Source organism: Silene latifolia, chromosome 3, assembly GCF_048544455.1.
Source record: "Silene latifolia isolate original U9 population chromosome 3, ASM4854445v1, whole genome shotgun sequence".
In the NCBI taxonomy this organism is placed as follows: domain Eukaryota; kingdom Viridiplantae; phylum Streptophyta; class Magnoliopsida; order Caryophyllales; family Caryophyllaceae; genus Silene; species Silene latifolia.
In genome coordinates, this window is record NC_133528.1 from 8,234,516 (window position 1) to 8,249,540 (window position 15,025).

The 15,025-nt window shown below is 36.8% G+C and overlaps 2 protein-coding genes, 1 long non-coding RNA gene and 1 other non-coding gene across 4 annotated transcripts; 3 read left to right on the forward strand and 1 right to left on the reverse strand.

The window, feature by feature from the left end:
* Positions 1–139: 139 nt before the first annotated feature.
* LOC141647036 (uncharacterized) lies at positions 140–3,975 on the forward strand. Its single transcript, XM_074455071.1, has 8 exons — positions 140–348; positions 1,114–1,230; positions 1,421–1,614; positions 1,701–1,806; positions 1,910–2,057; positions 2,183–2,307; positions 3,081–3,247; positions 3,466–3,975. The coding sequence occupies exons 1-8, from the start codon at positions 267–269 to the stop codon at positions 3,757–3,759; spliced, it is 1,233 nt and encodes a 410-aa protein (XP_074311172.1). The 5' UTR covers positions 140–266; the 3' UTR covers positions 3,760–3,975.
* Positions 3,976–4,314: 339 nt separating this feature from the next.
* LOC141645879 (uncharacterized) lies at positions 4,315–5,597 on the forward strand. The gene is made up of 2 exons (XR_012545202.1): positions 4,315–4,570; positions 5,341–5,597. It is a non-coding gene; the product is annotated as an uncharacterized LOC141645879 (long non-coding RNA).
* LOC141650406 (small nucleolar RNA snoR113) lies at positions 4,641–4,743 on the forward strand. The gene has a single exon (XR_012546444.1). It is a non-coding gene; the product is annotated as a small nucleolar RNA snoR113 (small nucleolar RNA).
* Positions 5,598–5,880: 283 nt separating the features above from the next.
* On the reverse strand, positions 5,881–14,936 carry LOC141647037 (anaphase-promoting complex subunit 6). Its single transcript, XM_074455072.1, has 16 exons — positions 14,580–14,936; positions 13,231–13,365; positions 12,658–12,731; positions 12,493–12,532; positions 12,126–12,171; positions 11,835–11,914; positions 11,383–11,561; positions 11,018–11,143; positions 9,497–9,571; positions 8,830–8,955; positions 8,249–8,318; positions 7,761–7,843; positions 7,002–7,115; positions 6,756–6,855; positions 6,279–6,314; positions 5,881–6,176 (listed from the first exon to the last, which is right to left on the reverse strand). The coding sequence occupies exons 1-16, from the start codon at positions 14,832–14,834 to the stop codon at positions 6,069–6,071; spliced, it is 1,647 nt and encodes a 548-aa protein (XP_074311173.1). The 5' UTR covers positions 14,835–14,936; the 3' UTR covers positions 5,881–6,068.
* Between the last annotated feature and the right edge of the window lie 89 nt (positions 14,937–15,025).

Below are 15,025 nucleotides of genomic sequence, written 5' to 3' on the forward strand. Positions count from 1 at the left end.
GTAAAGTTTTAATCGGTAATTAAATAAGAGTAACAAAAGAATAGAAATGTAATTAAATCTACTAAGATAGTGGCGGTCCCTACATAAAAAATGGCTTTTTTCATCCCTAAAAAGTAGGAGCCAATATACTAGGTAGATTGAAGTATTACGAACAGTAAAAATAACGTGAAAACCGAATGACTATTATTTCACGATAGAAAGAACTAAGAAGGTCGGACTCATTTCTGCGAAAAATTGAACATCTTCTTCGCTAGGACGATCAATCAATGGCGACGATGGAGAAAAAGACGAAGGAAAAGCATAATTCAAAGTTGAATATCGCATTAATTCATCCAGATCTCGGTATAGGTATACTTTAATTTATCTCAAAACTTTGTTCTTTTGATCTTATCTTCAATTGCAGCAATTTCAATCGTTCATGTCGGAATTAGCTTATGAACTTCAATTTATGCGTACGAAGCTTTTCGATTTTGCGTAGTAGATACCATTGGAATGTTCCTGTGTTTATGTTGTTTTAGTTCCGGTAATGGTTGATTGTTGCTGCGTGAGTGCGTGGTATGATGAGAGTGATGAAGATTTTGCGGAATGTTAGGGTTTGGATTTAGGCATTTAGTGAGTTTCGTGTGGCGAATACCGTAATTCTCAGCGTATTTGGATTTAGCGTTGTTGGGAATAGATTGTTTAGTAGAAGATTTACCGGTCATTTTAGGGGCTTAATTCTGATTTGTTCTACTCATTGATGATATATAATTGCACATTTAGACTTTTATCAACAGAGGCGGACTCAGGATTTGTAGTTAGGGGGGCGAAAAATTACCAGAAGTTTGATCTAGTAATGTGAGTAGAGTGACAGAGAAAAGATTAGAAAAGTTTAAAAGTTGCAAGTTTTTTCACCTGCTAGCCCTCGCCTGATTCCACCACTGTTTATCGACAATATATTGCCTTAGGTATATGATAGTATCAGGCATGGTACTAGCTTGTTCTGGTGTGCTTGACCAAAGGCGAATTTATGGTAACATTAGTTTGTGGTGCTTTGTCACATGATAAGTGAGCTGAAATTTAAATTGGTGTGAATTTAACATTTATATGCGGAAATTTCACTATGTTGTCTAGGAGGAGCAGAGAGGTTGGTTGTAGATGCTGCAATGGAATTAACCTCCCATGGTCACAGTGTACACATCTTTACTTCACATCATGATAGGAGCCGGTGTTTTGAAGAAACTCTTAGTGGTAAATCTCTCTTTTTGCGCATATTTTTTTTGGTTTTCAGTTGACTGTCTTACTATGTACATATTTTCGAGTTTTTATTTATGTTTATACTGTTCCTCTTTAAATTTGGTGGATATTTCTTCTATCTCATGACAATGTTTGTAGGCCCCACCATTATGTTGTTGGTAATGTATTCCTTTTTATGATCCAGGTAGCTTTCCAGTTACTGTGTATGGTGATTTCTTACCACGGCATATATTCTACCGGCTCCATGCTGTATGTGCGTATATCCGATGCCTTTTCGTTGCACTTTGTATTTTGCTCATGTGGCCATCATATGATGTTATCTTGGCCGATCAAGTGTCCATCGTCATTCCTGTATTGAAGCTCAAAAGGTCAATGAAGGTGATCATTCTTGCTCTGTTTAGGTGTTAAGGAAGAGTATACTGTGATACGAATCTCAATGATATAGTTACACTTTTCGCTTGCAGGTCGTCTTTTATTGTCATTTTCCAGATATGCTGTTGGCCAAGCATACAACATTGCTGAGGAAAATATATAGAAAGCCGATAGATTTTATGGAGGAAAGGACAACAGGTCAGTCTTGCATCTTTGCATTGGCTTTGCTTTGCTGTTCTAACTATTCATGTTACTTTAACTGTTTAGTGGATGTAATTTCTCCATGTTTTTGAATTAACAGGAATGGCAGATTTAATTCTAGTGAACAGTAAATTTACTGCTTCAACTTTCGCAAACACATTTAATCATTTAAACGCCAAAGGAGTTCGACCAGCAGTTCTGTATCCAGCAGTCAATGTCGACCAGTTTGGTGAATCTCATGCATCTAAGTAACGAACATGCTTGCATATCCTTGGTATTTTCTAGTTCTAGGTGTCCTTGAACTATGGATATTGCTGAAAGCCCTTTTTGGGAATGTACATTAAATGAAATTTATTCTGTAACAATTTTACAGAATGAACTTCCTGTCAATCAACCGCTTTGAGAGAAAGAAGAACATTGATTTAGCAATTTCCGCATTTGCCAAGCTGGACAGTCACAAGGCTAAGAATGGAAATGATGTTACACTGACTATTGCTGGCAAGTACTTGATACTCATTCTATTCCACATACCCCCCTTCTGCGAGGCTTTTGTCTAGCTCTCCTTTATGTTCTTTCTCATATTGATTTAGAATCTGCAATTCTGCATTGATGTGCAAAACCTTGTTTGGTCACCGGAAACGTGACCTGTTTCAGTCATTTGTTTAGTTAGTCGTTCTGGTCTGTGACCCTCGTAATTGAATTCTCATACATCTGACGGTGTGCTCTCCTTTCATAAGATAAAGTTTTGATGGTAAAAGTGCACTTTTGAACGAATTGGTGGTAGTGGATTTTTATTTTTCCGTGGGTATACTCGTGTCTTTCACGTCCTTCGACAAATCCATTTCTTTTTTATTAATCAGCGATGACTGCTCTTTTTTTAAATTTTCCTACTGCTGTTTATTGGCTTTTATAGTGTTCAAAAAGTCTCCTTTACACATGTCGCCTTTTCTTGTTATTCATTTCCTATCTGCGAGGTGTGTTGTGCCTCTGAAGTCTGAACAGTAGCAACAAGTTCACTTCTTTCTTCTAGTTGTGACACTTCGGTTCAGCTTCATTGTGCGTTTCTTTCAGCATGGTTTAGGGCTTTAGGCAATCAGTAATGGGCTTTTTACCTCTCTTTGAAATATTTTCATCTATCAATCTCAGTCTGTCAAAATAAACACTCTTTTATTGGAAAGTGACATGTGATGGACATTGGCCGACGGTTGATCTGTTGCATTCTCTTATTGAAGGACTGACCTCTTTCGGGCTTGTTCTTGTATGTCTTTCAGGTGGCTATGATAAAAGGCTGAGAGAAAATGTTGAGTACTTGGAAGAACTTAAATTCTTAGCACAAAGAGAAGGGGTGTCTGATCGAGTCAACTTCATAACATCTTGCTCTACTAATCAAAGAAACGCCCTTCTTTCTGAGTGCCTTTGTGTTCTTTATACGCCAAAGGTGCGCCTCTTTATCATTACTAAATCTGTTCACAGAAACTTATATTAGAGGGTCTTTATATCTGCGACCAACCCATCAACCCTTTTTAATGAAGAATACACTCGGCTTTGGGTTGGTCTCATCTCATGTCTTATAAAAGACTAAATGCAATACGACAACCCTTTTGAAAATTTGCAGTCTGATCACTAATATTTGGTATGTTACCTTACTATAATTAGGATGAGCACTTTGGCATTGTACCGCTGGAAGCCATGGCAGCCTATAAACCAGTTATCGCTTGTAACAGTGGGGGTCCCACAGAGACTGTCAAGCACGAAGTGACGGGATTCCTGTGTGATCCTACTCCAAACGACTTCTCTTGCGCTATGGCGAAGCTTGTTGAAAATGTTGAATTAGCGCGGAAAATGGGCTTGGAAGCCCGTCAGCATGTCGTAGACTCGTTCTCTACCGAGGTCTTTGGTGACAATCTGAATCAGTACATTCTAGGTGTTGCAAGGCTGAAATGTGATTGAGAATATCGAACACTTGCAACTTAACCTCAGATAAGGAAGACAAATTATGATGTTTGTAGCACTTTTCCAGTTGCTAGCGAAATTGTCATCACGAGATTGGAGTTACTTTTTACTTTCGATTGGTCGTTTTTATTTATTGTGAATTGACAATGGAGTATACACACAATTCATCATGATTACCCTGAAAAAAATCATCTTGATTTGATTGGACAATGACATTGGTTTTACTCGTCTCGATGACATTCTTAGTCCTCGTTCTTATGGACTTGAACCACGTGAACTGAATTGAATTGGGTCTAAAAAAAAGAAAGCCCTAATATTGGGCACAAGAATATTAGCAAAAACTTAGATTCAAGCCTCGTAGATACCTGAGAGTTTACGCAGTGTGCACCAAAGACAGTGATTGCGGGTTCCCTTGTAAAAATAGAAAAATAAAAAAAATGAACGATCGCTCACACAAGTCCATCTCGACTAAAATAGCTGACCGGACGGATAAGTCGGGTTCCATGAATAGAAAGGAGTGTTCACCATACAAGCCAGTTGTTGAACCAACAGGCAGGCCCATTACATAAAATATGGGGAGAGAAGAATGCAGGTTTTCTATAAAACCCTTCCAAAATCTGACGGTCTCTTTCTTGAGCGCTTCCAATCAAAAACCCTACCAACACAATTACACAAACAATGGCAAAAATAATTCATGTACTCCATCCGTCCATTCCAGTTCCATACGTGTGATTAAAATACGACGTACATATATTGATCAAACGTATGGAATTGACGGAGCGAGTATTAGGTTTGAAAAATTCCTCAGGTTTTGAACATGTTTTTATTTATTGATTGATTTTTTGTGCATTGGATTTGTGATAGTAGTATTAAAAAGTAGACAATGATGAGTAAAAAGGCCGGACTTACGGCTGCCCTCAAGTTTTGAGTTGGTAGTAGATTGATGATAATCTTCCGAGCATAGGTTTTACTCTGAGTCTTGTCTCGTTTACATCTCTTATTATTATTTCTTTGGGTTGTTGGTTTGATTAACCACTTTAAATGTATTTTGAAACTAGGCTTTTAATTGTCGGCCACGATAGGACACCCTCTCGTGATTGAGTTATCATGGTTTTTGATTTGAGTTATCATGGTTTTTGAAGTTACCATTACTCCATTTTAGGCAAATATAGGCCACGGCAATCAATACGGTGACCAAGACCAGAATCTGAGATTTAGGGCTCGTTTGGTTGATACGGGAATTACATTGACGTGTTAATTTGCAATGCAAGGGAGTTTAATTCCTACATTGAAATTCACGTGAATTACAATAATCCGTTTGGTTGCCATGTTGGAGTTTTACTTTCCTAGGAATTTCCAATGACCATGAGGGGGATAGATAGTTAAATTCCCCCATCATGTAGGAGTTGGAAATTCCTAGGAGTTTTAACCAAACAAGCTTTAAAAATCCCAATTCATGGGATTCTAGAATTCCCATGAATTGGATGAGCAACCAAACGAAGCCTTAATCCTACATGATTTTATTTTTAATAAGTCAGTTTTTTTTCTGCATTATATTTGTGTTGTTTCATTGTGCAGAGGTTTGTAAGTTGTCGTATCCTCCCGTTCCGGTTGAGTTTCAACAGATGAGATTTTTCAAGGTTTAGTAGCCAAGAGGGGAAGATGTGTAAGAGACCAAGAGTTGCTGTGCTTTAGTGTTTATCTGGATTTTAGCTGGAAATTTCTGCACATTTTTTCGGAATTACCCGTGTATTTTTTCGATGTACCATTGTGTGTAAACTGTACTGCTTCCATAATTCTTTAATAAACAAACTATGGGTGTTTGGTTTCTTCAACATTTGTTCAGTCTTTACCATTACTGTGTATGTTTGGGGACGACTTTGTTGAGGTTTCCGTGTTTTTTTTTTTGTCGAAGAAATCTATGATAATTTCATAGGGACTACTTTCAGGAACTAAAAACAAGTCAGAAACAGCCTAAATCAAATCCTTTCATGTTCACGTCTTATTTCAACTTCGCTACAACAGAAATCACTAATCAAGATTCAGATTGAGGTGACGTGTTAATTCTTAACTTCGCTACAACAGAAATCACTAATCAAGATTCAGATTGAAGCGGAATTACTACGAAGAAGACGAGAAGCCCATATTACCACAAAAATGTTACAACAGGAATGCAAATATTAACATTGCAATAAGCCAATAATGATACAGTTGTAAATGAGTAGTATATAATAATTCTATCGAAAAAATAGCTGTTTTGTATTGAACACCTAAATGTAATCTAGGACAGGAATGTGAATTGCAGATTAAGCTAGCAATCCAGGTATGGAATCGGGATCACGATGGCTCTCCTCGGCAAGTGCCAGAGTTAACATCTCTGTGCAGAACTGATCATCAGGCTTTAGCCATAATGCCTGTTTCAAACAATTTAACTTTCTTTATTAGATCAATTAATAAGAACAAATTAACAAGACAATGATATCATAATGAAAAAGAAATACATGAAATTCTTCTACCTTGTGATAATTTGTGATCGCGGCGTTGCAATCTCCCTGCATCATACAAGTTCAAGAGGTGGGTGACTAGGCCTCACATGCAAAATAGTCTCGTCGAATATTTGGAATTAATTTGTCAACATTCACCACTACTACAGTAATTGAATCTTTCGAATAGCCACTTTGATTCACATCAGATTTGAATTCGTAAGAATTGGGGAAAAAAACAGAGATTTGTTTAGTTGCATACGCATCAAAATTTCCCGTGAAATCTCAGTTCCACTGTACAGTGGAACTGAAAAAAGGACGGTTAATTGCCTATTCCGTCTAGTTAGTAGGAAATTCTCCCGAAGTTCATTCCCATATTAGTAATACTAATAACCAACACCTTTAAAATTATCCATAAATTTAACAAAAAAAAGTGTAAACTCGAGACAAATCCAAACTGGAGACAAATCTTAGACACTTGCGAAAATGAAATATTAAAAACACGGTTACCTGCAGGTGATAAGTGTATGCAAGGCCTGAATAAGTGCTTAAACTCTTGGTTGAAAGTGTAAGTGCTTTTTCATATTGTTTGATAGCCTCACCATACATCCTGAAACACGGAAGCAGAACTAAGCACTGAAGCCAAGTATCTCGTTACAGTTTACACCATCAAGAAGCAGAATAACCACACCAAGTCTCGAAGCTAAGAACTAAGTCTCTTGCATCACAAGTAAAATGACTTAGACGAGGGGATACCTTAATTTTCTGTAAGCATGCGCGAGGTTAACCACGGTGGATTCCCATAATTCGTTAATAGATGTTGGGATAATTAACAATGTTTTTTCAAACCACCGAACTGCTTTTTTGTACCTGAAAATTTCGAAGAGATAGCAGATTGAGGAATATGACTGTATATAGTCATTAAACCAGTGAATCACATCATATAAGTCGTGCCCATTTCATCCTAAATATCTACGAACACCATTAGAAAATAATTGCCTAAACAGTCTATAGTTGTGATAATCACAGTAAACAGGCACATAAGATATAACCCATATCAGAACTAGAAAAGTTCGCCGGAGAACTTCTATGAAAATAAAACCATAGAAAACCCAATTATCCAATGAACATTTATCAAGTTTTTTAGGGGGACACAAGTTCCATTAGAAATTACATGAAATGTACTGAGTAAAGAATCACAAATCACACGGATATGGAAGTAAATCACTTGACCAAGTAACACTAAGAAGTCAGAACTACGCCTTCAAACACAGCTACAGATAGACCATGTCCCATAATAAAGTAAAAGTTACCAAACTGTAAAACTTATTCAGAGAGAAATGCAGATCCGAGAGAAATGCCACTCAACCATTTCAATACTTCCCTCTTTTGCCAAGATGAGAATTAGTTTGATGATTACAAGACTTCAGAAAATAAATTTGGAACACAAGCTTTTGGAACAAATATAACAATAAGGCTTATCAGGATATAAGCTGAGAAGGGAAAGACACATACTCCTTCATGTGATAGGCGACAACACCTAGTTCATTGTATACAAGAGGATCAGACGAGCAAATTGTCTTTGCCTGTAAGAAAAACTGAAACAAAACAAAAATAAGTTGATGCCCTTAAGTTATACGCACAAGAGGAAACTAGGAAACTACCAGAGCATATAACATCTACAACAAGAAACAGTAAAATCACAGGCATGATATAAACTTAATGACATTTGGGAGTATGGTGTCAAGTTTCGCTTTTAGTCTTGATCACTCGATTGTCGACACCATGCGATCTTGTGGCCCAGATTTTGATACCATGCATGTCACTCCATGAGTAGTCATACAATCTTCAAAGACGCGAAGAGCAAAGGTTCCAGATTATGTCTTGACTGAGGCGGTTTACTATTGCTTCTCTTTTAGTATGTTCCATCTCAAAAGTACAAGAGCTGATTGAAGGAAACAAAGAGGAGACCAAAGGAAGTAATTGTTTAATATAGTGCTAACCTGTTCTGCAAGTTTGAAGCTGTGTGTTCGCATGTATTCCATGCCTATGTACAAGGTCGGTAGGTGACACCTGGAATATTGAAAGATCAAGTTGCAATGTGTAAAAGGTAGAATTCGTAGGTGATAACTGACACAGACCACACCACCAAAACAACAATGCCACGGACTTGAATAACAACAGTGAATAACAATGCTTTAACTATCCTAGTCAAAATGTCAAATGCCCCAAAACTCCACGAGTGAATAACAGTAGCATATTGTACGACTACTCTCAAGTCTCAAAAGCAGAACAGCCACCATCATAGGCTGGCAGTGCGCAATGGAATACTGGCGGATACCAACATATTCCATAAAGCCAGATGGATTCCATCTCATCTTAATTGAGACTGTATGCAAATAGTTGACAAATAAAAAGACAAATAACTCAATCAAATTCAGCAATAGCATTACTCTAAGAATAACCACAATGTCTTACAAGGATGCAATCACACTTTCAAGTTTTAACCAATAGTGGAAAATAAGCGGTTTAAAAAGAGGAACAGTCCCGAAATTTCAATACTAGAAAAGGCCATGAAGAATACCCAGGAAACAAACGAGCAGCAGTCCGATAAGACAACATTGCTTGATCACCTTCCTCTAGTGCAGCATATGCATTCCCTTGACCAATCCAAGCAGGCAAAAATGAGCCTTCTAAATTTGTTGCTTTGCTGAAATTGATAAAGCAAAGGACATTCAGATACTTTTATACAACTATACCAAGAGTAAGCAATGATGGTCCTCTGCCGAAAGTCAAAATTGCTCTACTTCTTAACAGGAGATACGTTATTACTTTGTACACACCCAATAACATGTACCCAGTACTCCAATAGGGTGATGATCCTTGCTTCTCCTTGGCACTACTCTAGAAGGGTTCCTCCCAATATTCAAAACAATGGTTTATGCCTTTATGGCATAATAGGAATGCTATTTAATTTTATTTTCTTTTATTGATCTTCAATCATCCTTAAGAGGACTCCTATCCTCAAATCATTGTAATCATAGTTTCTCTTAGCGATATAGTAGAAGCTAAATTTTTTAAGAAATAAAAGGACGAAAAGATATCTCAGTACAAATAGGGACTTTGTCAAATTATATCAACACTGTTGCCCAAGCTCATTCTTTAGTTTTCTAATCTACAACGTACTTTTTAAAGAGGGACAGGGATTCTAGGAAGGAGATGACTACATTTAGATGTGAGTCGAGCCATACCAAAAGTATCGCCTTGATTGATCATATTTTTTTATGCAGAAATAGTAGCACCCTACAGCAAACCATGACAGAGCCCTGAAAGAAGAAGAAAAGGTCAAAATTACTGATGAAAAAAGCATGCAAAACAAAGACTAACTCCAAAATACAAAGTCATTTAGCAACTTCAAATGGCTTACTGACATAGGATAGCTTAAGATTAATGCAAGATGAACTGAGGTAAGGAGTATAAATAGTCATCCCCAAGATCTGGTCAAAGAGCGCATAGATTCATCTACAGAGTATGAACTTGATAGAGCGGCCTCAAAACATAAACAGAGCAAGTAATTGGGTAAGGGTGGTTAGTGCTACCAACGTTGCTTAGTCTTCGTTTTTTTCCTCTAATACATGTGTCGGACAGTTGACACTTAGAGCATATGTAAAGGTGAGGTGCCCCATATTTTCTCTCTCTTTCTTTTATTCGTCCACCTCATTTTCCACTAACTTTTCCATCTACCCTCCCTAATTTATATCTCCATCTATGCAACAATGGGGCTCCTCAACAATATTAATTTACACCTAAAATTTGGGAACCTCCCCAAAAGTATACAAATTACCCTTACTCTTTCTTTGGGGACCTTCCCTAAAAACAGTGGAACCTCATATTATGGGGAGGTATGTGCAATGGTGAGGTTTCCCATTTGATGAGAGAGAGGGCATTTGGGGAGGTAAGTTTCCACCTTTGCGGATGCTCTTAGACATGGGTATAATTATACTGACACTGAACACCCAATTCCAAGACAAAACCCATGATTTTGGCTCTAAAAAATAGCCGATTCCTACGTTTGACATGTACTTGTTAATAGGAATAATTATAATAGTTGGGCCTCAACCATAACCTTTATAATAGGTCCTCAACTCATCATTCCCCCAATTACCCTCCTAATCTCCATACATAAATACTCACACAAACCACACCTTCCCCTCACACAAACCTTCAAACACCCCTCTTCCCATCTCCAATCACGACAACAATAACAATGGCAGGAACATCATCAATCACACCAACACCATTGCTCAAAGATGAACTAGACATAGTCATACCAACAATTAGAAACCTTGATTTCCTCAAAATATGGCGCCCTTTTTTCCAACCATACCATTTGATCATTGTTCAAGATGGTGATCCTAATAAAACTATTCATGTTCCTCAAGGTTTTGATTATGAATTGTATAATCGTAAGGATATTAATCGAATTCTCGGTCCTAAAGCTTCTTGTATTTCCTTTAAGGATTCTGCTTGTAGATGTTTTGGGTATATGGTTTCTAAGAAGAAGTATATTTACACCATTGATAGATGAACCATCTCAACCAACACCTTAAGGTGATGGTTGAGGCCCAACTATTATAATTATTCCTATTACTTGTGTGTATATCTGTACTTCTGAGATACATCATGGGAGAACTAATTTGTTATAACAGCAATAAAACAATGTTCTTATCTAATAAAAAAACTGTGATGAACTATGATAGGGTTTTTCTTACTTTTGAGGAAAGTCCTTGACTAGATTGCATGCCATCATATAGAGCTCATTAGACTGGTTGAGCTCCATGGCAGCAGCCAAATGTACCTGCGTACACTTGAGATGAAAATGATCTTTCTCAAGCAACCTGAATGAATGAAATACAGCAAGCAAATATCGTTAGGTCCAAATAAAGTAAACTTAAGTGAAGTGATGATTGTCTGATGTGAAAAAGAATTTTCAGTTAGCACAAAAGCCACAAAAGAATTTTCTTAAGCAACATGAACTCGACTCATGACACTTGGATATGGACCTAGTCCGACACTCCGACATTTGCAGCAGAGTACTAGTAGTGTAAGAAATACGAAAACAATGATACATACTCACAGAGAAGTTAGTTCAAAACATTTCTGATATTCACCACATTGATGGTAGTATTCAGCTTTGCATGCCAAAAGATCTGTGTTGTTCTTCAATGTTCCTGTGAAGGACGAATCTGATGAAGCAGTGATATTTTCTTTTTCAAGATCTTTAAATTTGTCTTCAATTACATCATCTTTGTCATGCTGGAAACACAATATCAGAAAAAAAATGATAGTCACGGACATGTCTAAAAGACATGTTTTAGACATGTAAACTATCAATTAAAAGTCACTAACAGCAACATGTATTAATTTTTTTAATATATCATCTGCCTGAATTTATGGTGTGCTTTATCAGCTAAAATACACCCATCACAGAGATAAACAATAGTCTGCAACACAGGAAAATAAATATTGCTTGTAACAATATGGCATCTTTGTGCCATGTGTTCCACTGCAGATCAAGAAAGTACTTACTTTTGTTACAAGGCAAGAGTAAAATGAACAAAGCCACCCATCTTGACGACTGAATTGCAGTGAAGAAATCAAATTGGATTCTGAAAATCAGACACATAAACTATTTAAATAAAACAAAAGAAAAATAGCTGATAAATTAATTAGGGTACTATATACACCTACTTATAGTTTCCATAAAATTGTGATGTATGGAACTGAAATCCCCACAAGACAATAAAACAGCATGTAAACATATTTCAATAGTTTTAAGTATCTCATAACGAAACCAAATCAACAAGATTTTTCCTATACCTTCCTCACATGTAAGCATATGATTTTCAATAAGACGCTCCAGAGCCTAGAAAGCATAAAAAAATCAGCAGTAAGAATATGTACATTCTTCATTAATTATGTCCACTAGAACAATGCAGGTATAACCCAGAATTTGGGAAGGTAACCTGCATAATCTAAAAGCCAGAGAGAAGAGGGAAATTTAAAGGAAGATGAAATGCCGCAATCTATCCATTTTGTAGTTAAGTGAGTAGAAAAAAAAAATCAAATTTTAGGCAAGCAGCATCTCAACTTCTCGTATACAGACAAGTTAAAACAAGAAACTAATATGTCAAATGCACACAGGAAAAAGAAGTATGCAAATACCGCTCAAACATCACAAACATACCTCATAGCACAAAGGATCAGCTTTGATAGCAGCTTTATACCTAAATAGGCATGAAATGTGAGATGTTTTGTCAAATCAAGTTAAGTTTAAATAACATGATAAATGGATACGTGAAAAGATGAAATTATTAACAGAAAAAACAAGCATGATTGTGAAGCGGCTCACCAAAGGCGTGCTTGGGCACGATTTTCCAGTGCCTCATAAGCTCTTCCTCTCAGAAAACATATAGCCGCTGCAATCTGCAGAAACAGAAAAATTTCAAGTGTTGAAAATCATAAATACTCCAGCCAATTATCGGAGCATCCTCAAAACTAAATAACCAATCACAAGCCAGCAAACACATCTCCATTCAACCGAAACCACAACGAAATATTAAGAAACCACAATGAAATAAAGTTTCCATAACATCTCCTGGCCCAAACTCTAATTATAAGGAACAAACCCCATCCTGAGACGGGGTAGGAATATTACTGAATTACATATAAGATACGTCATACGTCAGTGTCTAAGAAGCCCCGGTAGTGCCGTACCTATGCCTCATAATCCCAAGTTTCATCTTTGTGTTGATATCAACATGATGCTACTAAAACCCTCAACTACACAGCCAATCCAATGCGCAAGAACAACCGTAATTTTGATAATGTTATCCATTAAATGCTTGCTAACATCAATACTTGAAGAAAGATCAAAATACAAGTAACTGAAGCAAGACCCAAAGACCAGAAAGTAAAAACTCACATTGATCTCACGATCTTCTCCATCCTTATCAAGATACATGGCATTGCCATCTTTTGAGTCGTTGACATGGCCATGTTCATCAACTTTAGCATCTCCAAGCAGTTGTAAACACTGATCCCATTCTTTTAACTCCTCCTGTGCCACATCAGCAAAAATTTAACACCAAAAAAAAATTAAATTATAAACGAAATTATCACCTAAATTGCTGAATCAAACTGAACACATTAAATTGTCCTTTACTCATCAGAACAGCACACGATTCAAATTCATCTCCACGTAATTTCTAACTCAAAATACAAACAATTACTACATTCTCAAGTAGTACAATGAACTAAACCACAGCACCTCATTAAATTTTCCTTAAGAACCTACCCCAACACATACATGAACTTGACCGCATATCCTACACAAGTCCCAAATGAAATAATAACCACGTCACCAATCCAACAAATAGCACATTTAACAACTAAAAATCGAAATATATCACTCTAAACACCGCTTCACAACTCAAATACACTTTCCAAATCACTCAATCAATTAATTGGTAAACCAACACCAAACTAAAACTAACAATCATAAGCATTCCTTAATATCTCAATTTCAATTAATTCGAATAAATGAAGCAAAAAACTTGAAATTAACAGCAGCAACAATCCTACAAAGAACATACTGAAATACTAGATATGCACAAAAATGACAAAATTAATGATAACCTACACCAAATCCTCAAACGAAACACAAACAGCAGCGACAATCCTACAAAAAACACACTTAACTACTCCTGTTTGAATTCAAAATGTATCACTTAAATCAGTGCTTCACAATTCAATTGCAGTTGCATATCCTACACAACTCCGCAATGATACACTAACAGCAGCAACAATCCTACAAATTACACAATATAGTTACTACTATTACTACTACTACTTAAAATCAAAATGTATCACTTCAAACTACGCTTCACAACTCAATCAATCAATCAATTGCGAAGAAACAAGAAGTAATTAGCTACACTCACTAGCAATGTTTCCATATCAATGAAGCAAAACTAACAAAAATTGCAATTAGCTACACTAGTACACTCAATTTAACTATCAACACAGAAGGCTACTACAAGACATCAAAATGTATCACTTTCAACACCGCTTCACAACTCAATCACAATTTCTCGATCAATCAATCAATCAATCAATCAATCAATTGCAATAATTCATATCAAGGAAGAACACAAAACACGAAGAAATCAAAATTTATCACTTTAAACTACGCTTCGCAACACAATCACAATTACCGAAACAATTAATCAATCAGAAAAATTGCGAATAAACAAGAAGAAATTAGCAACATACGAGGCATTTGGCGGCGAGGTAGAGGAAGCGAAGGTCGCGATGAACAACAAGCGAGGAGTTGAGAAGATGATAAGCTCGACGAAAATGGCGGCCGAGGAAAAGAGCTTGCGCAAGCATGTAGATATCGCCGGCGTCGCAAGTTACTGCGGCGACCTTGTCGGCGAAGAAAATGGCGGACGAGTATAAGTGTTTGCTTACACAGTCACCGACGATTCCTCGCATTCTCTCTACGTCTTCTTCGCTATTCATCTTCATCTTCTACCTCTCGCTCTAATTCGGTTTGATTTCGGTTCGATTTTTCAGTGTTCAAATTTAGAGCTTGGTTGCTCTTGTTTTGGTTTGGGGCAAAGAGCGGGAGATTCAGGGTTTTAATTAATTATCGAGACACAAATTCTCACTTTAGACGGACACTATCCGTCTAAAGCTATAGACGGATGACGTCAACA